The sequence below is a fragment of the Microcebus murinus genome, chromosome 14 (genome assembly GCF_040939455.1).
Source record: "Microcebus murinus isolate Inina chromosome 14, M.murinus_Inina_mat1.0, whole genome shotgun sequence".
Taxonomy (NCBI): Eukaryota; Metazoa; Chordata; class Mammalia; order Primates; family Cheirogaleidae; genus Microcebus; species Microcebus murinus.
Genome location: NC_134117.1, coordinates 22,818,582 through 22,837,789, shown reverse-complemented (window position 1 = coordinate 22,837,789; position 19,208 = coordinate 22,818,582). Strand labels below are relative to the sequence as shown.

Here is a 19,208-nt window from a genome sequence, read left to right as displayed (position 1 = left end):
GTTCTTACATGTGCCTATTGCTGGATAATTTTTCAGTGCTCCAATTTAATCTTTCAGAATTAGAATCCAAGATTTTAAGCCAATCAAGGCCAGTTGTCTTCAAGAACCTGGCTGAGTAGTGGGACTTCTCAAGGGCTTTTTAAAAATATACTTTCTTTCCTGGCACCTGCAGTTAAGCCTCAAAATCCCCATTCACTGCTGTTAGAACAAACAGTGCTGACTAGTCAAGGGTAATTGTCACTGAGTCCTTCAGTTTTTACCTTGTGTCCAGATTGGGGGAAGAAATTAGTAATGTGATAGAAAATGTCAGTAATTTACCTTGAATATCTGCCTTAACATTAGGTTAGAAAAAAGATCATTTGGAGTGTTAGAAGTATTCATGTTTTAAATATCGTCCTTTTGCTGTCTTGTAATTCTTAGTGATAAAGATTGTTTTATGGGAAGTGTGACATTGTTGATTACATGTGTTGGATTATAACTGATAATTCCTAAGAAAATGAACTTTTGTTCTCACTGAGTATTTTTATAGTGCTTATATTCTGTTTTTTACAACCTTATAAAAACTGTCTCCCTGCTCAGATAATTTTCTAAAATGTTTTGCTTTTCAATTTTTTAAAAAGCCTCCTTTACAAATATTTAAGTATACCTATATCCAGAATTGCATTATTACTTGAGTATTACATAAATAGGAATCTTGTGGACAAAGTAGATTTATAATTCCAAAAGATTTGTTTCTATGGAATAGGATATTTATTTTAATAACCTTAATGAGGAAGAGTAAATCTGAAAATGACAAGTTATATTAAAATAGACTTCAAGTAAGCTCTTTAATTTATCAGAATTTTTATTGGATAAATATTGACATTTTTCTAACATGCTTTAGTACTTCATAACAACTGGGTATTCTGGATTGTCTCAAAGTTTTGAACATTCTACTACATGCATAATAGAGAAAACATTTTCCATGTTAGAAATAAAAAATTAACTCATTTTTTGGAAAAATTTCATAACACATTTTAGTGCATTTGAGTTGTTTGATATTGCAAAGATTGTAGCACATCACTAAACTTACATACTAGTTATGTGCTCTTAGTACACATCTTCACTATAGTAAGTTAATATGGGTGATACTCAGTCATCTTGAGTTACATTGTTTTACAGAGTAAAAAGCGACAATATGACCAGGAAATCGAGAATCTAGAAAAACAGCAGAAACAAACTATTGAACGTCTGGAACAAGAACACACAAATCGCTTGCGAGATGAAGCCAAACGCATTAAAGGAGAACAAGAGAAAGAGCTGTCCAAATTTCAGAATATTCTAAAGAACCGAAAGAAGGAGGTAATTCTAACTACTGTTTTTAATTACTAAAGCTGTTTTTTTTTTACATGTAAATTTAAGACTGACTAAAGAAATAGGAATAATACTTGATAGTTAAGTAGCACTCATTCCTTCTTTCATTCAGTCTTCGCTAACAGTCACATAGGGTAGTGGTAAGGTCCGGTGTTATCCCCATTTTATGCCCAGAAGACTGGAGTAAAAGAGGTTTTAATGGCCTGTTCAGGTTCACAAACTACCACTAAATATCCAGCTAAACCTTGAACCAAGTCTTCAAATTGAGTTTAATTCTTTTTATTAGTACAACATATTTAAGGCCTTACATAGAAACATTTTTTTATGAAAACTTGCTGTTGTGTTTGCTGGTGGCAGCAATAATTCATTATTTATAAATTATTATACTTTTAGCAATTTATTTCTTGATTAGCTTTATTGCTTTTCTTGGACATTGTGCCAAATAAAAGCTGAATAACCTGAAATTCTAAATAATATCTATAAGCTCATGAAATTGTGAGTTTCTGTGAAGAATCAAAAGTAAAAAGAATCTATAAAGTCATTTGATTAGAATGAGTTTATTCATTTTTCCTGAAACTGTTCTATGTTGTTATAGAATTGGTTTGCAGTATTATTTACTAAGAAAGATTATCATTGATTCAGAAGAGTGATTTGCGTATTATATTAGTGTCTCTCTTCATCCCAAATTAAAATAAAACTATGAAACCTTTACATATAAGCAGTTTTCAGAGATAATTTTATGATTTATTTTATATCTTCAATGTAGGAGGAGGAGTTACCTTTCTGTGATATAAAAGACCATAGGGACGAAAATTATGATCAGTTTGATTAGGGTTGAATCAAAAAAAAAAAAAACAACCTCAACCAAACTACTAAATGCATTTTTACTTTTGTTACACATCTCAAATACTCAGGTTCATTGACTCTGACATTTAAGTTATGAAGAAAATTGAATGTCATATTGCTACCTCTTCAGGATCTGTTTTAAAAAGGATAGAGTTGAACATTAATAAATACAGTATGTTCTTTGATTTCTTTAGGTAAAAAGATGGATGAAGTGCTGTGTAATTTTATTTGATGTGGCTTCCATTTCTAGAAATCACTATTTTGTTACTGTTCATTATGTTGTATGTAGAATTTGCTCTCTATGTACCATGAGGTATGACTTTACTAGGCCTATATGTTAATTTTGTCAAAACTATGGGTAGTTTTTATTGAGATTATTCTTTAAATATCAGATTAAATTAAAAAAATTTTTACAAGTAAATATGTGGCTTAATCCTAAATGTATTAAAGTCTCTAGTTATTGTTATCCTTTTGGTGTGGGAGAGTTTTAGCCAGTGAACATGTTTGAAATCAATGCTACTTTATATAATTACATTATGTATTTTTTTTTCCTTATCGCTAAACTTCTTGCATTTGGGGAGTCTCTTCCTTTTAATGGTGATTTGGCTTCATGAGGGATTACTGATGGGAAATTTTTAAATACACTGTGTTAAATCAAAATCAGTCTCTTTCACGGACCATCAATAGCATGTGGTGATTTGGAATCTGGTTTCTTTTGGTGCTTCTACATGATCATTTTTCATAGTTGGATTGTAGATCTATTGTTAGATGAAATATACATCTAGGATTTTGAAATGATTAAAAGAAGAAACTCTAAAATGTACTTTATCTGGTATAGTAAATCATAGCTTACTAAATTGTTAGAGTGCTTATATTACTGATTTTTAAGTTGACAAGTTTGGCTTAAATTGTCAGCAAAGGAGAATATTATTCTAATACTACACAAGATTATCAGATATGTTCATTTTTATCACACCATGTATAAAATGGTGCATTTTATGAAAAAAACAACTTTGTATCCATTTATTTCTCCTTTGTGTATTCTAAGACATGCTTTCCTTTATCCTTTTTTTCTTGGTCTCATTAAGTGGATTTCATTTAGAATTATTTCTTGGGTATGATCAAGCCAATTAAGAAATTTTATCCTTTTATAAATGGCCATTAGTTTTCCTTATGTTTAATATTTCAAATAATGTCAATAGATTATGTTTATAATTTGAAAATATTTCAAAGTCAGTTGAGTTTATCACCTTTAGTTCAGCATCAGTGCTGCAAGTAATTCTTCACCGATAATCTTTGGACCTTTAAAAGAGAAAATGATATATAGGGATAATTAAGCAACTAATTAACCTTTCCTATGGTGTAGTGTCCCTTTCTGCACTGAGATTACGCATGTTCTATCCTTTTATTCTTTTTCACCAAACTAACACCTGTGCTAATGCATGTTGAAAGGAATCTTTTAACACCTTTAATATTTGACTTGTAGCTTGTCTGCTCACATAAATGCTTGCTGTGGAGAAAGTATTATTTCCCCACCTCCTGCATGCTTATACACTGTAGGTTATAAATGAAGTGGAGAAAGCACCCAAAGAGCTGAGAAAAGAGCTCATGAAACGCAGGAAAGAGGAGCTTGCACAAAACCAGCATGCTCAGGTAACAGCAGCAGCTTAATGCTACTAAAAACAGAAAGCACCATTTTCTCAGAGCTCAATGAACCATGGTTGAAAGGGTAAATTTTAACTGTAATTATTATATAACGTTGAATTCTCCCATCCAAAGATTCCCAAGATCAGCTTTATGTAGTATTAAATTCACACTAAGGTGACATTTAGGTTGCTAATATGAAATTAAATGGAATGTTTGGAAAGTGGAATCCAGATGAAATAAATATATTAATGAATAATCCACTGTTATCTGATATTAATCATGAGAACTTACATTGTTAAGTAGTAATGCCAATTTTTGATAGATGATGTTTTAGGAAGAAAAATAGAAGGTGAATATATAAGCATTGGGCTTACAAAAAGTATGCCTATTACAAGGTCATAATTTCTATAAAGTTCAAAGTTAGAAGAAAAATGGTAAATGGTAATGTCAAATGGTAGATCAAACATTACTTTTAAGCTCAACAACATAAGCAACTTTAAAACCAGATTTTAGATATTAAGTATGTTATTTTTCTTTTTGGTTCAGAATCCAGCAGTCAAATGAGTAGACTATTTTTACTTTATAGAGTTAAATAAATACACTTGATCTAGGTTATGATATGGTTGAGCCTTATCAGAAGATGAGTGAATTCTTTACTAAACTAGATAAATTAGCTTTTTGTGTTTGTTTTTTTTTTTTGAGACAGAGTCTCACTCTGTTGCCCAGGCTAGAGTACCGTGGCGTCAGCCTAGCTCACAGCAACCTCAATCTCCTGGGCTCAGGAGATCCTTCTGCCTCAGCCTCCCGAGTAGCTGGGACTACAGACATGCGCCACCATGCCTGGCTAATTTTTTCTATATATTTTTAGTTGGCTCATTAATTTCTTTCTATTTTTAGTAGAGATGGGGTCTCGCTCTTGCTCAGGCTGGTATCGAGCTCCTGACCTTGAGCAATCCTCCCGCCTCGGCCTCCCAGAGTGCTGGGATTACAGGTGTGAGCCACTGCGCCTGGCCAGTATTTTTAATAGAATTTTCTAAAATTATGTCATATGACTTTACAAGATTTGTTTTTACAAAGAAAGGCGAATCTTTTAATTTTTTGCACAATTTTTAGTTACATATATCAATGAAAGGAAAAAGAAACATGGATTATGTATTGTTGCTTCAAATTATCTTTTTAATGTGGTTTTATGTGATTTAAAAGGTGGTTCCCAGACTTTTAGATTTTATAGACCCATAAAATGAAGCATAGAAACAACAAAAAGCACTGGGGACCATGGCATAGAGTGTCATTAAAAAAAAAAATTTTTTTTTAATTTTGCTAAATATAGATATTTAAAAACTGCCATTCACTGGCCATTATGATTTCCAAGGAGAAACATTTTTAATACCATGAAAAATAAGGAAAACATAATCTTGGAATTTAAAATTTAAATAAAGCCAGCTTACCTGAATAAATTTAGTTTGCTTTTGTTTTTTTTTCCTTGCCATGAGCCATTAAAATGTTTTGTCTTGGCTTGGTGTTGAAATTGCTAGTTTAAGGTGCTAATAGCAAACATAGCATTTACTGTGTCAGGCACTGTTGTAAATGCTTTATGTGTCTGAACTCACTTAATCTAATTACTCTTGAGGTAATTACTTTTATTATCCACATTTTACAGATGAGGGAACTAAAGCAGAGGAAAGATGGGTGACTCTTCCAAGGTCACATATTTGGTTAGTTGTAGAGCCAGGATTCTCATCCAGATAAGTAGCTCCACATTTCCTACGTTGAACCACCACACCATACTGCCTCTCATATTTAAGCTACGTGCTCTGTGCTGCATCTAAACTTTTATCAGCTTGACCCAGTGGCCAGGTATTGTTAACAAGTGAAGAGGAAGTCCTTGCTGGCCACACATCTACTTTTGGTTAATTTGGATTTCAAACTAGTTAATAGCAATATGGTTTTGCCTTGTAAAGGAATATAGACTTTTTAAATTCCAAAAGGTAATATATTAAATTCTAGAGTTAAAATTGAGAATTTAGTGTTGAATGAATTAGGTGATCTTATGCTTTAATAAAATTTTGTTGGTATTTTTCATACAATTTTTGGGGCTGGCCTGTATTTTACAACTAGAGCTGAAAGTAATAGTAAATTTCTTTGGTACATTTAATGAGGAATTTAGTAATCTAACAAATTTTAAAAGTATTTCTATCTACTGCTTTGAATGAAGGTGCCAGAACTTGATAACTTTACAGAGTCTATTTTAAACTGTTTTTGAGAATTCATAAATAATAGCTATATGCTCATGGAGCTATAATGTATTTTATCATCTGAGCCCAGTGGTTTTCAAACTGAGCTCCCAGGAGCTTTTGAGTTTGGAAAAAGCAACTCTGGGAATCCTTATAAAGACAAGAACCATGGGTTGTAGGCCTCTGCTTGTACTTTAACTAAAGCAACACCAGTTTTGATCTGTTTTTAAATTGAGATTTTTTGGTGAGATTTTAAAAAGAGGATTCTACTGATTTAAAAAAAAAAACCAGCAACACACTGGAGTTTGGAAATGACTGATCAAGTTCAAATCCTTCATTTTGTAAATGAGAAAGAGGCTCTTTTGTTAAGTGGCTTGTTCCAGGCCTCTAGAAACTCATATAATTATTCTTTCCATTTACAAAAAATCATTCAGATATATTCTTACCTGGGAGGTGCATTATATTCTGATCCACAGGGTGTTGCTCAGGTCATGATTCAGTCTTTTCAGTTGTCATCTTGTGCAGTCTTCAACGCCCAAATGCAGGACGTAAGTCCCGCGTGCCTGTTGGGAGGATGCCTTCTGTTTTACCTGCTTTTTCTTCGACTCACATGTGCCTTTTCATTGTTGGCTTCATTTGCTGATATCTAGAAGATTGATAGATGATAAATATCTATAATGAAAATAATAGTAATAACCTGACTTACTTTATAGTACAGTACAGTATTCTTCAAAGAGTTTTCACATTTGATTTTTCACTGCTGCCATCCTAAGATAGGGATGGAGTATATCCATTTCAAAGATGAAGAAATTGAGGCATAGAAGACTAAGTGATCTATTTAAAGTCACATAAGAGATTGATGGTAGAGCTGGAACTAGAACACTTTTAATACAGTGTTCTTTTTTCTATCTACCTCTAATTTCTAAAACCATAAATTCTAATTTGAAATTTTCACCTTTTTTCAAGAAAAGTAAAATATCTTCCCAATAGTATTTTATAAACTTTGCACATGTGAGAAATTGAATGCTGTGATTAGATTTTTATCTTTGTGTGAAGTGACATTTTGATTGCATATATGTTTATTTAGATGTTTTAATTATGGATATGGTCAGAAAAGCTGTGTTAAAAGTAGTGATTTTAGTTCCATTTAACTCTAGTTTCCATTTATTTAAATAGTTATGAATAAATGAGCTGCTATTCTCCTCATTGTAGTTTTAAGTTAAGTCTGGAATTCCAGACTGTATTCTTTCTCACAGTTTCCACAGGGAGATGACTTCCTCATTTAACACTATAATTTTTGTTTGTGATGTTTGATATATACAATTGGAATAGATAGAATACAGCTTGATTTCAACTACTCCTTTCCCCTCTCCTGAAATTAGACGTATTTGTTAAATTATTGGCAGCTATTTGATTCTTTTTACAGTTTTCTAAAAGAGTAAGTAAAACATTGATTTTTTTAAATGACAGGGAGAAATTATGAATTATGATCACTTTTCTGATCATTACCATTTTTAGCCTTTGTTTTGAGTTAATGTGATCGCATTCTGTACAAAGAGCCCAATATACATAACCCTTTCCTACAGTTTCTTGAACTCAAAGTGGTATTCTTCATGTTTATGGTTATCTGATTAATATAATAAAATTCTTTATCAGAATTTAAACTGGTACTTTTAAAGGGCACTCATTTTACAATTTATGTGTCCATTTTAAAAAATGAATTTGGCCTTAATAGTTTGGGTTCTTTTGTTGTCTTTTGTTACTACTGCTGATTATTTCCATGTGTTGTGTGTGTGTGTTTTTTTAAGGTAAATGTAATTTGTGCAGTCTTTTTGTAATATAAGATCTCTTTTAACTCCTAAAAGTAATTTGTAATTACAGATTCCATTGTGAATGTATCATACTTGGCTTTTGAGTTAGGAAATTTGGTGAATGCTCAATAATACTAACATTTCATTTTTTTTGAGGTAATGAAAAATATTAATATGAGAGGGACCTTTTCAAATACTTTTCAGCTTTAATATAAAAAATCCTTTATGCAGTGTCTACTACTATGTAGTCATCCAGACTCTGCTTTATTATTCAAGTCCATAGCTCTATAAGGCAGCTGGGTTCTTTGCTAACTCTGTTTGTTAGGACCTCTCTACATCTGCCTACCTTGACTTTTACTTGTTGATTTTTTTTTTTTTTTTGAGACAGAGTCTCACTCTCTTGCTGGGGCTAGAGTGCCGTGGCATCAGCCTAGCTAACAGCCACCTCAAACTCCTGGGCTCAAGCAATCTTTCTGCCTCAGTCTCCCGAGTAGCTGGGACTATAGGCATGCACCACCATGCCTGGCTAATTTTTTCTACATGTATTTTCAGTTGGCCAATTAATTTCTTTCTATTTTTAGTAGAGACTGTGTCTTGCTCTTGCTCAGGCTGGTTTCGAACCCTTGACCTTGAGCAATTCTCCCGCCTCGGCCTCCCAGAGTGCTAGGATTACAGGCGTGATTCTTCTTTTACCTTCAGGAGCTGCACAACACTAGTTCTCCCTGCTTCTATGAAACAGTCTCAGCTCTTTACCCTTTATGTATTAAATGCTTCAAGGAATACTTCTGTAGTTCTTTCAGTCATTCATTGTGAGGCATGTTTTCTGAACCCTTTATTCCCAGCTTTGAGTTTTCTGTAGTTTACTTTTGAACTTCCAAAAGTGTGATGCTAAGGGAAAGGGCCCACTATTCTGTATGTGGACTGATAGACCAAGACTGTTGGTACTTGGGACCAATTGAGTGGAAGCTCCTTGAAGGCAAAACTGTCTTTTATCAATTTTAGTAACCCTGTAAGTAATATAGTGCCCAGCAGTAAATGCTTAATAAAAGCTTTCTTGTGTTTTTTTTCCTTAGAACAACTCATGACATGTAATAATAAAAGTTTTCTCTTACCTTGTTTAATCTAGACATAGAGTAATATAAATAAAAAGTCTATAGATGAGAAATTATATTCACTTTTTTAATAGCAGTGGCTTATATTTACCTTTTTTATTTTCACAGAAATATTTATTCACCCTATCCTTCACATTTGCATTTGATTTCTTTGAGTCTAAATGTAAGATTTATATTAATGCTAGTTAATTCAGACCCATCATTTCTGTCTGCACAGATTTTTTAAAATCCTGTATGCAAATCAATGATAAAAATGTTGAACAAAAGAAAACCCTTCCATATATCTGCAGGTTATATTAAGTTTATTAAACAAGTTTGCATATAGAAGTTTTACAATTTAAATTAGAGAAACAATTTAGTTTTGTTACAAATATTTACTATAGGAGAAAGGGAAGCTTATACACAGAGAAAAAAGTATAAAAAAAAGGGAATCTTGAACAACATTTTTTGTTATAACTGCTTAAAAGATAGGCATGGAGATTTTTGCATCTCTTTAAGTAAAACTCAGAAGTCCTTATAGCTGAATTTAAATATTCATTGAAATTTTTTCAGTGACATTGTTAATGATTGTTTTTTGTTTTGTTTTTTGTGTGTGGCTTTTGTTTTTGTTTTGAGACAGTCTTGTTCTTTTGCCTGGGCTAGAGTGTAGTGGCATCATCATAGCTCACTGCAACCTCAAGTGATCCTCCTGCCTCAGCCTCCTGAGTAGCTGAGACTACAGGCACATTTCACCATGCTTGGCTGATTTTTTTGTTTTCTGTAGAGATGAGATCTCTATTGCCCAGGCTGATCTCAGACTCCTGGCCTCAAGTGATCCTCTTGCCTCAGCCTCCCAAAGTACTAGGATTTCAGGTGTGAGCCACTGCATCTGGTCAATGATGTTGTAATGATAAAGTGACTGCAGTCACTATAGGTGACTGTAGTCAAGTTGGTAATTGTATTTTATAGAGGCAATTCATTAGCTTTTTCTTTTTGCTACTAAATATTTGTATTTATGCTAAAATACAAGTGCTGATGTAGATGAGAAAGCAGTATTTAAGATTCCACATTACTTTAACACTACAGCATGAACTCCAGAGACATTAGTAAGGCAAACATCTTGAGGACCATTGCTAGACTTCTTTGTGCACTGAGGAACAGGCTGGTGGTGATCCAGACCTTGTCAAACTCTGTCCACGGCCTAAAGAATAGTTTTAAAGTAGATCTCAGGAGTTGATCTTCTCTTGGATTTGTAAGAGGAGGGTTTATGGTTGTTTGAATCCTAAATTCTAAATCCACACAAAAATTGATGTGAATATCCCTTGAGCTAATCAACTGGCTATAACTCCCAAGAGAAGGATAGAGATCCAAATTTACATTTGTTCAATTTGAATATTCCTCCTTTTCTTTCGTAATGTGTGATTCTAGCAGAAAGACCATATGTCACTTTAACATTTTTTCTTACACAATAATTGAAAGAGTTTTTTCTAAAGTAATTTTGGCATTCGGGCAGATAGTATGTACTTCATAAATATTTGTTGAATGAATTAGTGAATCCCAAACACGTTGATAAAATTCTGTGATTATTGGAATTTTGTTTGTAGGTTTATAATATGTAACTCACTTTCTTGTTCCTAGTTTACATTTCTCTAGCAATGCATTATTTCTCCTTAGGCCCTCAAACTTTTCTTCTTTATAGGCATAGGCTGTAGATACAGAAACTTTCTTCCTCTGTTAGTGTAGCTCTGATATTTATTCCTATTTATATCCTAAAATTCTGATATCTGTTTTACTTATTAGCTCTTTATTGCCTTTCTCCCTAAAGGATATTTCTTGTTTCTTCTTGTTTTAGTCATACCTTAGTGGAGTGAATAGTCACTTTTAGAAGCTGTAAATTTACTATTTTCCCAAAAATGCTAGTGTAATAGGACATTTTAATTATGAATGGGCTATAAACTTCTTTTGTATGTATCATTCTTAGTAATGAGTTTTGAATATTATGTATTTTGATACTTTTTGAGGAGATTGAATTGGGTGACTAATACATTTATATTATATACGTACTATATAATTTTGATAATTTTTAAATCCAGCTAACTTTGCAAACTTGGTTTGGAGATCTTATTAATCACTAACGTATACAGTTATATAGATAAGTAGATGTTAAGTTCATTAGATACTTATTTAATTGTTGGTTAACTGTGTCTAATAGGAACAAGAGTTTGTTCAGAAGCAGCAACAAGAATTAGATGGCTCTCTGAAAAAGATCATCCAACAACAGAAGGCAGAGTTGGCCAATATTGAGAGAGAGTGCCTGAATAACAAACAACAGCTCATGAGAGGTATATTAAATTCTGCAGCATGAATGCGTATATGAAGTGAGATCTCAAAAATATTGCAGAGATATACCTTGGAAATTATTTGAATGCTTTTCTTTGCTGGAGTGGTAAAGGCAAAGATAAAGAAAGTTGTGGTAAATAAGAGAAGAGAGTCTTTTAAAGTTTAGCAAAATATAGAATTCCTTTATGACATGGACATATAATCCGTAAAATTTCTCTTGTCCAGATGGTGCTAGAAATATATCTCATTGATTTTGTGTATTCATTATACCTTATGATTGTTGGTATACTTAATGGCTACATGACAGAATGGGATTTTAAGTACTTATTACCCCTAAAAAATTAGCTTAGATTTGTTTTTCCTTTGTTATTATGACTAAATGGAATTTTGATTCAAGGGTAGGACATTCTCTGTTTATAGGGCATTAGAACAAAATAGAAAGAGGAATGGATATAATCTTTATGTTGGTAAAATTTTACTTATAGCTGAGAATGTCAATATATGTGTATAAGTTAGTGTATATAGAACACTTATGTAATATTAAAATGAAGAGCAAAGTACATCAGTAAAGAGAGCAAAGTGACATTTTGAAAACTGCTGTCTTCTAGCTCGAGAAGCTGCAATTTGGGAGCTTGAAGAACGACACTTACAAGAAAAACACCAACTGCTCAAACAGCAACTTAAAGATCAATATTTCATGCAAAGACATCAGCTGCTTAAGCGCCATGAGAAGGTTAGTGAAAAGAAAATTTCTTTTTTATTCATTTTAAAGTTGTAAACCTGTTTAGTTTTGAAGCTTCTTTTCTTTGTCTTTTTTTTTTTTTTTTTTAGACAGAGTCTTACTTTGTTGTCTAGGCTAGAGTGAGTGTCATGGCGTCAGCCTAGCTCACAGCAACCTCAAACTCCTGGGCTCAAGCAATCCTCCTGCATTAGCCTCCCAAGTAGCTGGGACCACAGACATGCGCCACCATGTCCGGCTAATTTTTTGTATATATATTTTTAGTTGGTCAATTAATTTCTTTCTATTTATAGTAGAGACGGGGTCTTGCTCTTACTCAGGCTGGTTTCGAACTCCTGACCTCAAGCAATCTGCCCGCCTTGGCCTCCCAGAGTGCTAGGATTACAGGCGTGAGCCACAGCGCCCGGCCCGAAGCTTATTTTCTTAAAGAATGAATTTTAGATTTCCTTTATTTTATCCTAAAATTTCTTTGATGAAGCTTGGAGTAATTAATTGTATCTTGATGGTGATTGCAAACTTCTACAAATTACAAGGAAGGTAACTAATTACAGTGCTTAAAGACCTCTTACATATGTGGTTCAAGTATCTTAAAATTTTGGACTTCCTGTACTTAGTAAAACAGAGTTTCATTGTAAGACTCTTATCACTAGTAACTTTATTTTCTTATAAATTATTTTTTGTCTGATATTTTTCTGGTCACTATGCAACAAGGGAGAGAGTAATTATGGGAAACAACAATAAAATGACATGTTTGAATATACATGTGAGTAATGAGTATTAAATTATATCTATTAATACATCACTGGATTCTGTTTAAAATTTTCTTAGGAAACAGAACAAATGCAGCGTTACAATCAACGACTTATTGAGGAATTGAAAAACAGACAGACTCAAGAAAGAGCAAGATTACCCAAGATTCAACGTAGTGAAGCTAAGACTCGAATGGCTATGTTTAAGAAAAGTTTGAGAATTAACTCAACAGCTACACCAGATCAGGACCGTGACAAAATTAAACAGGTAAGTGTACAAATTATTCTCTTTAGGTTTATAAAATCCACATGATTTTTAGAAGTGCCACATAATTATGTTATAAACATTTAGAGCCACTTTGGGTTTGTTGATTTTCACTTTAAATCTGTGGGCTGGGGCTAAATAAATGACATGTACCAACTTAGTCTTCCCAGGGTGGTGGTAACAGAGGGCAAAGCCCTTCCTCCTATGCTTCACATCAGATCCTTGGCTAGACTGGTCCTAAGACCAGCACTGGGAATAAGATGACTTGGACAACTTTTTAAGTCAAAATATATGGCCTCACTGTGATACTTCTATAGTCATAGTCACACACACAAATTAACCCAGAACGCTAAGCAGATAAGAGGATCGAGGTTTTCATCAGCAGTTCTCTCCTCTCCCCATGATGGAGACTCCAGGTTTGAGACACAGCATATTATTATTTGTAGCTTTAGTTTATTTTACTTTGTTTTGTTAAATTCTTTTATATCTTCAGAATATGTAGAAATTACATTGCCTGTTAACCACAAGTTATCTTTTTGTTTTTTCTTGTTTCTAGTTTGCTGCACAAGAAGAAAAGAGGCAGAAAAATGAGAGAATGGCTCAGCATCAGAAACATGAAAATCAAATGCGGGATCTTCAGTTGCAGTGTGAAGCCAATGTTCGAGAACTGCATCAGCTGCAGGTTAGATACAGGAGCATGATAACCACACTTGTAGTACATGGGCGCAACACAAGTAGCTGGTTTTGAGAAAATAGTAGCCAAAACAAATGGCTGCATATTACTTATGAAAATACTAGGATTTAAGGTGGTGTTTTTTGTGTAGCTCCACATGAAGATCTGTTTAGTATCATAGGCACTTGTTTAGTTTATATAGGCACTTGTTTAGTTGGTTTATATAACCATGATTAATGTAAACATGAAGCTAAATTTTATAACCCAGGAAATTGTCTTTCAAAAGCAGTGTTGAGTATTTTTAGTATATTTTGCAAGAAGATGTACAAAGTTTTCAAAAATGAGATAAATAGTTTTGTTGTCAGCTTCTAAATTTTTTTGGTCAGATTCTGAATTTAAAATTTCTCTTCCATTCAGAGGGAAATAGTTGATTTTTCTTCTAGGTTTTTGAAAAAAGTGATAGTTAAATATAAGGGAATTTTTCTCCTAAGAAATTTATAGGTTACTTTAGACAGGGCTGATTTGGACCATACCTGGAGTGTGTAGCCCATCTAGTTTATAACCTAAAATATTTAAAATTGCAGAGTAGTGTATACGATGTGCATGCTCTATGTATTTGCTTAATTTACTAGAGTAGAATAGTGCTGATCCCACTTTCTGGTACCATTGGGTGAAATGTATGCAAGCTGCCTTCTGAAATGTCAGTTTTAAGCATAAGCAAACTTTCTTAGGAAAAACAAAAAGGCTCAAACTAATTCTTTCTATAGTTCTATAGAAGGAAGAACTTTTCAAGTTCTTTTTGTATGGTATATAACATCTAGCTTCTAAACTTGTGAAAATGAAGCTATGACTGATTTCATAATTCTTGGCCGTTGGTTTTTAGAGGAAAACATAAGTCTCAGTAATAGCATGATCAATGAATAATTTATTATTTTGGAAGTTATTGTATTTGTGAAAAATTGCTTAGTTGATCAAAATTTTTTTAATCCAATTTTATTTTCAGAATGAAAAATGCCACCTGTTGGTTGAGCATGAGACTCAGAAACTAAAGGAGTTAGATGAGGAACACAGCCAAGAATTAAAGGAGTGGAGAGAGAAATTGAGACCTAGGAAAAAGGTAATTTTAAAAGCTTTAATTAAATTGATAATGTTTGCACTCATCCATCTACCCAGTTATTGGCTCTTTACCTAGTATGTGTCAGGTACAGAGTCTAGAGCAGGACATAGAGATGAAAAGACAAAGTCCTTATCTCCAAAAGTTTCAGAATCTAATACAAGCAATTACAAATCGGTAGGATCATTGTTCTGAAAGGAGGTAAGTGCAAGGTAAGGGTAAAGGAGCAGCATTTCTAAGCAAAGGAGGTGGAAAACTGACTGGGAAAGTCAGGGGAAGGCCTTAGAGAGGAGATGCCTTGTAAGCCAAGTGAGGCTTTAAGGATGAGTAAGAGCTTGCTAGGTAGATAGACAGATTAGGGTGGAATTGGGTAATTTAACTAGAGAGAAGAGGATGAGTGAAAATGCTGCATACAGATAATTACAAAGAGATCCCTGTCATTGGAACATTAGGCTGTGTGTGTGCCTATGTGTAGGCATTAAAGAGGGAAGAAAGAAAATGATGACAGCTAAGTCTGGACAAGGTCTACTGGAGCCGTATTACAAGGCTTTGGTGTGCTACGTAAATGTGAAATCCAGTAAAATAGGGAAGGCTTCCCTCTCTCTCTCCTTTTCCTCATTTGTACTTGACTCCATACTAGCCTGGTCTTATTAATTAACCATTTCAGTGTTGTTTTTTCTATCACTAAATAATCCCTCTCCCTTTGCCGACCCTCAAACTTTCATTTCCTTTTGGGCTTCCTACTTGCTATACATTTTAGCCATTCCTTTCTTCCATCCATCCATCCAATCAATGAAGGAAATATGTATTTAGCCTCTACCGAGTACCAAAGGTTTCTAGAGGAAGTGAGATGACTAAGTTGATAGTGTGGCTTTTTAATTTCTTTTTTTTTTTTTTAATCAAACTTGATTTATTAGATGTAGTTATTTCTTCACACTAGTAAATCAAAAACCAAGACCCAGATTTTATATACATGTATATATAAATATATATAAAAAGCAATGCAAACAATTATTGAACTTCATCTTCTGGACAAGAATGCCAAGTTAGTCTCTCTTCATAAAAAGCTATTACAATTTGAGGACACTTCATATTTGCCTCTTTTGCCAGCACCAAATCTGCCTCATCTGAATCTTTCCATTTCATAAGAAACATTAATTCTCCACTGCTATCTGTGACACAAATTATTCTTTCAGGATCAAGACCTCTGGCAAAGCCTCTTGGTTTGTCAGCAGCATCTCTTTTCTTCTTTGATTTGCTGTCATCAGATTCACTGTCAGATAAAGATTTTCTTTTTGTACCATCTTTTTCTTTACCAGCTTTTTGAGAATTAAGAAATGCTTCAATTAACTCTGGACAATCCAAATTTTCTTCAGGTTCCCAAGTATTGTCAGCATCTGTAAATTCCTTCCACTTCAGGAAATACTCCACTTTCCCATTTACTACACGTCGATCCAGTACTTTTTCCACCACAAATTCTTCAGGCTCTGCCTCTTCAACCTTTTTACTCTTCCCATTCTGTTTCTTTCCCATTTTTTGCAATGTAGTTTTATTGGAGGCCATTTTTTATTGCAGACTTGAAGAGCTATTATTCACCGCCTCTTTTTTTTTTTTTATATATATATATATCAGTTGGCCAATTAATTTCTTTCTATTTATAGTAGAGACGGGGTCTCGCTCTTGCTCAGGCTGGTTTTGAACTCCTGACCTTGAGCAATCCACCCGCCTCGGCCTCCCAAGAGCTAGGATTACAGGCGTGAGCCACAGCGCCCGGCCTATTCACCGCCTCTTGAGCTGCTCTGGGTCGCGGGTCTGCGGCATCTCTCGGCTTCTTAATTTCAGTTTTATTTGTTGTTAAATTTTTTGAATTGGTAACATATTGATGTAGTTCAGAATTCAGAAAGTACAGAATGGTAAGCAGTGAAAAGTCCTTTTCCTCAGTTTCTCTTTTTAACTCTTTGTAGTCAGCTGGGTTCAGTGGCTCATGCCTACAATCCTAGCACTCCAGGAGGTCGAGGTGGGAGGATTGCTTGAGCTCAGGAGAAGTAACTCTTTGTAGTCTAGCTTCCACCCCAAATTCCCCAATTGAACTTGTTGGCATTAGTCATAAATGAGTAGCTAATAACCAAATACTACGGCTTTATCTAACTGTTCTCATTAAAAGTCTTATTTCTTAAAATTTTCTTCTCACCTGGCTTTTGTGACATAACTCTACTCATTCTCTATGCTCTTTATCATCTTTTCTTTGTCTTCCTAAAAGGTGAGCATTTCCCAGTTTTGCACCTTTTGTTCTATTCTTTACCTTGATGATCTTATAGCTAGTCTTGGTTCCAGCTGTTGCATATTTATGGACAATTCCTAAACTTGAATAGTTGGGGTTGTATAGAGCACAGACTCTTAAGTCATACAGATGATGTAGGTTTAAGTCTCAGTGCTGACACGGATTAATTTTGTCAGTTACCATTTGTAGGCCCAGTTATCCTCATTTATAAAATTAGGATGATACTAACTACCCAATTGGAATAGTTAAGAAAGTTTAAGAAAGTGAGGTGTTTATAGCATTTATCTAGAACCTGAGCCATAATCAGGTTCAATGAATGGTTGCTGTTGCTATTATTGTTTATATATCAGTTTGAGCTCTAAGATCCCATTTTCCATCTGGGTGTTAGATTCTTCTTCATTTCATTCAGGCGTCTGTGTGTTCAAATATTTCATCAGTGGTTCCTTTTTTTGATCACTATACATAAAATAGCCCCCATACCCAGCTCAAGCAAGCATTCTGTATCCGCTCTTCTTTCTTTGTTTTTCTTTATAACACTCATCACCATGAGACACATTTGTTTATTTATTTATTTTTTTTTTGAGACAGTCTCACTGTGTTGCCCAGGCTAGAGTGCCATGGAGCAACCTCAAACTCCTGGGCTCAAGCAATCCTTCTGTCTCAGCCTCCTGAGTAGCTGGGACTACAGGCATGTGCCACCATGCCTGGCTAATTTTTTCTATATATATTTTTAGTTGTCCAATTAATTTCTTTCTATTTTTAGTAGGGACCGGGTCTCGCTCTTGCTCAGGCTGGTTTCGAAATCCTGACCCTGAGTGATCCGCCCGCCTCGGCCTCCTAGAGTGCTAGGATCATAGGTGTGAGCCATCGCGCCTGGCCCACATTTGTTTATTGTCATATCTCATGAGAATATAAACTCCTTAAAAGCAGGAACGTTATTTCTTGTTCACTCATACATATATCCAGCTTCTAGAACAGTTCCTGGCACATTGTAAATGATCAGTACATGAGTGTTGACTAAAGAATGTAAACTCAGTGGAGACAAAACCAAACTCAACATTCTTTTTTCCTTCCTCTCTGTGTCACCTCTCCTCCCTCCCTGCAGTCCACTCACTATCAGGTATTCTTCCCTATATTCCTGTTCTTTTAATTGACATCTAGGCTAGAAACCTGAATTATTTTTCATTTCTGTCACACCACATATTCAGTTAATTTTGACCCTCTTTTCATAATGTTTTCTCTCTTTCCCACTGCTATCCTACTTGCTTAAATTGTTCAGTAATGTCCTAATGGGACCTCTGGTTTCTAGTTCCATTCCCCTTCTTCCCACTTGCCTGGGAAGTGTGTTTGTTTATCAGAGTGTTTGTTTATCCACAAGAACTCTCTGATACTGTCCTGGTGGTGTAAATCTTCAGTAGTAAATCTTCAGTTCCATCAGAATTAATTAATAACATTAATCCCTTAATTTGTCTTTGAAGTCTTCATAGTACCACACTTGGGTCACATCACCCTTTCTAGCTTTATCTAGCCACTTTGTTTCTAGTCCGTGTTCCAGAATTGCGTGTAGTCACCATTCCTCACACCAACTCCTTGGTTTCCTGCCTTTGTGCCATGGTTTCAGCTCCTCTCTCTGGCATGCCTCCCCCATCCTGCCTGTCAAATTCTTGTCTTGCCTTCAAACGTAAACTCATGTTTCACCTCTTCTGAGAAACATTTCTGTATCCTTCCATCTTTTCTATGCTTTGTATCTAGAAATAGCACTTATCCCTGAATCACTTGTCCACAAAGTCATTGACACCTATAACAAAATACCATAAACTGTAGGCTGGAAAGTCTGAAATCAGGGTGCTCACATGGTCAGATTCTATGAGGGCCCTCTTCTGGGTTACAGACTGCTGACTTCTCACTGTGTTCTCACTGTGAAAAAAGAACTTCCTCTTCAGGCCCTTATGAGGGCACTAAACCCATTCCTGAGGGCTCCACTCTCATGACCTAATCACCTCCCAAAGGCCCCATCTCCTAATACCATCATGTTAGGGATTAGGTTTTGATAGATAAATTTTGG

At 34.4% G+C, this 19,208-nt stretch overlaps 2 protein-coding genes across 4 annotated transcripts in view; one reads left to right on the top strand and one right to left on the bottom strand.

Annotated features, from left to right (window-relative positions):
* SLK (STE20 like kinase) overlaps window positions 1–19,208 on the top strand; it is a 72,675-nt gene that overhangs the window by 47,128 nt on the left and 6,339 nt on the right. Inside the window, exons 12-18 of one of the 2 annotated variants that reach the window (XM_012770608.2) lie at window positions 1,162–1,341; window positions 3,760–3,852; window positions 11,195–11,324; window positions 11,931–12,055; window positions 12,890–13,078; window positions 13,632–13,757; window positions 14,752–14,865. In XM_012770608.2, coding sequence (XP_012626062.1) covers window positions 1,162–1,341; window positions 3,760–3,852; window positions 11,195–11,324; window positions 11,931–12,055; window positions 12,890–13,078; window positions 13,632–13,757; window positions 14,752–14,865 — 957 coding nt within the window. The remainder of the gene's footprint in view (window positions 1–1,161; window positions 1,342–3,759; window positions 3,853–11,194; window positions 11,325–11,930; window positions 12,056–12,889; window positions 13,079–13,631; window positions 13,758–14,751; window positions 14,866–19,208) is intronic. The other variant, XM_012770617.2, reaches the window with a different exon arrangement.
* LOC105874622 (chromobox protein homolog 3-like) lies at window positions 15,874–16,458 on the bottom strand. 2 transcript variants are annotated; one of them, XM_076009809.1, is made up of 2 exons: window positions 16,260–16,458; window positions 15,953–16,186 (listed from the first exon to the last, which is right to left on the bottom strand). In XM_076009809.1, the coding sequence occupies exons 1-2, from the start codon at window positions 16,423–16,425 to the stop codon at window positions 16,047–16,049; spliced, it is 306 nt and encodes a 101-aa protein (XP_075865924.1). In that variant the 5' UTR covers window positions 16,426–16,458; the 3' UTR covers window positions 15,953–16,046. The 2 variants fall into 2 exon arrangements, with proteins under 2 accessions (XP_075865923.1, XP_075865924.1); XM_076009808.1 differs by having other exon boundaries at window positions 15,874–16,458.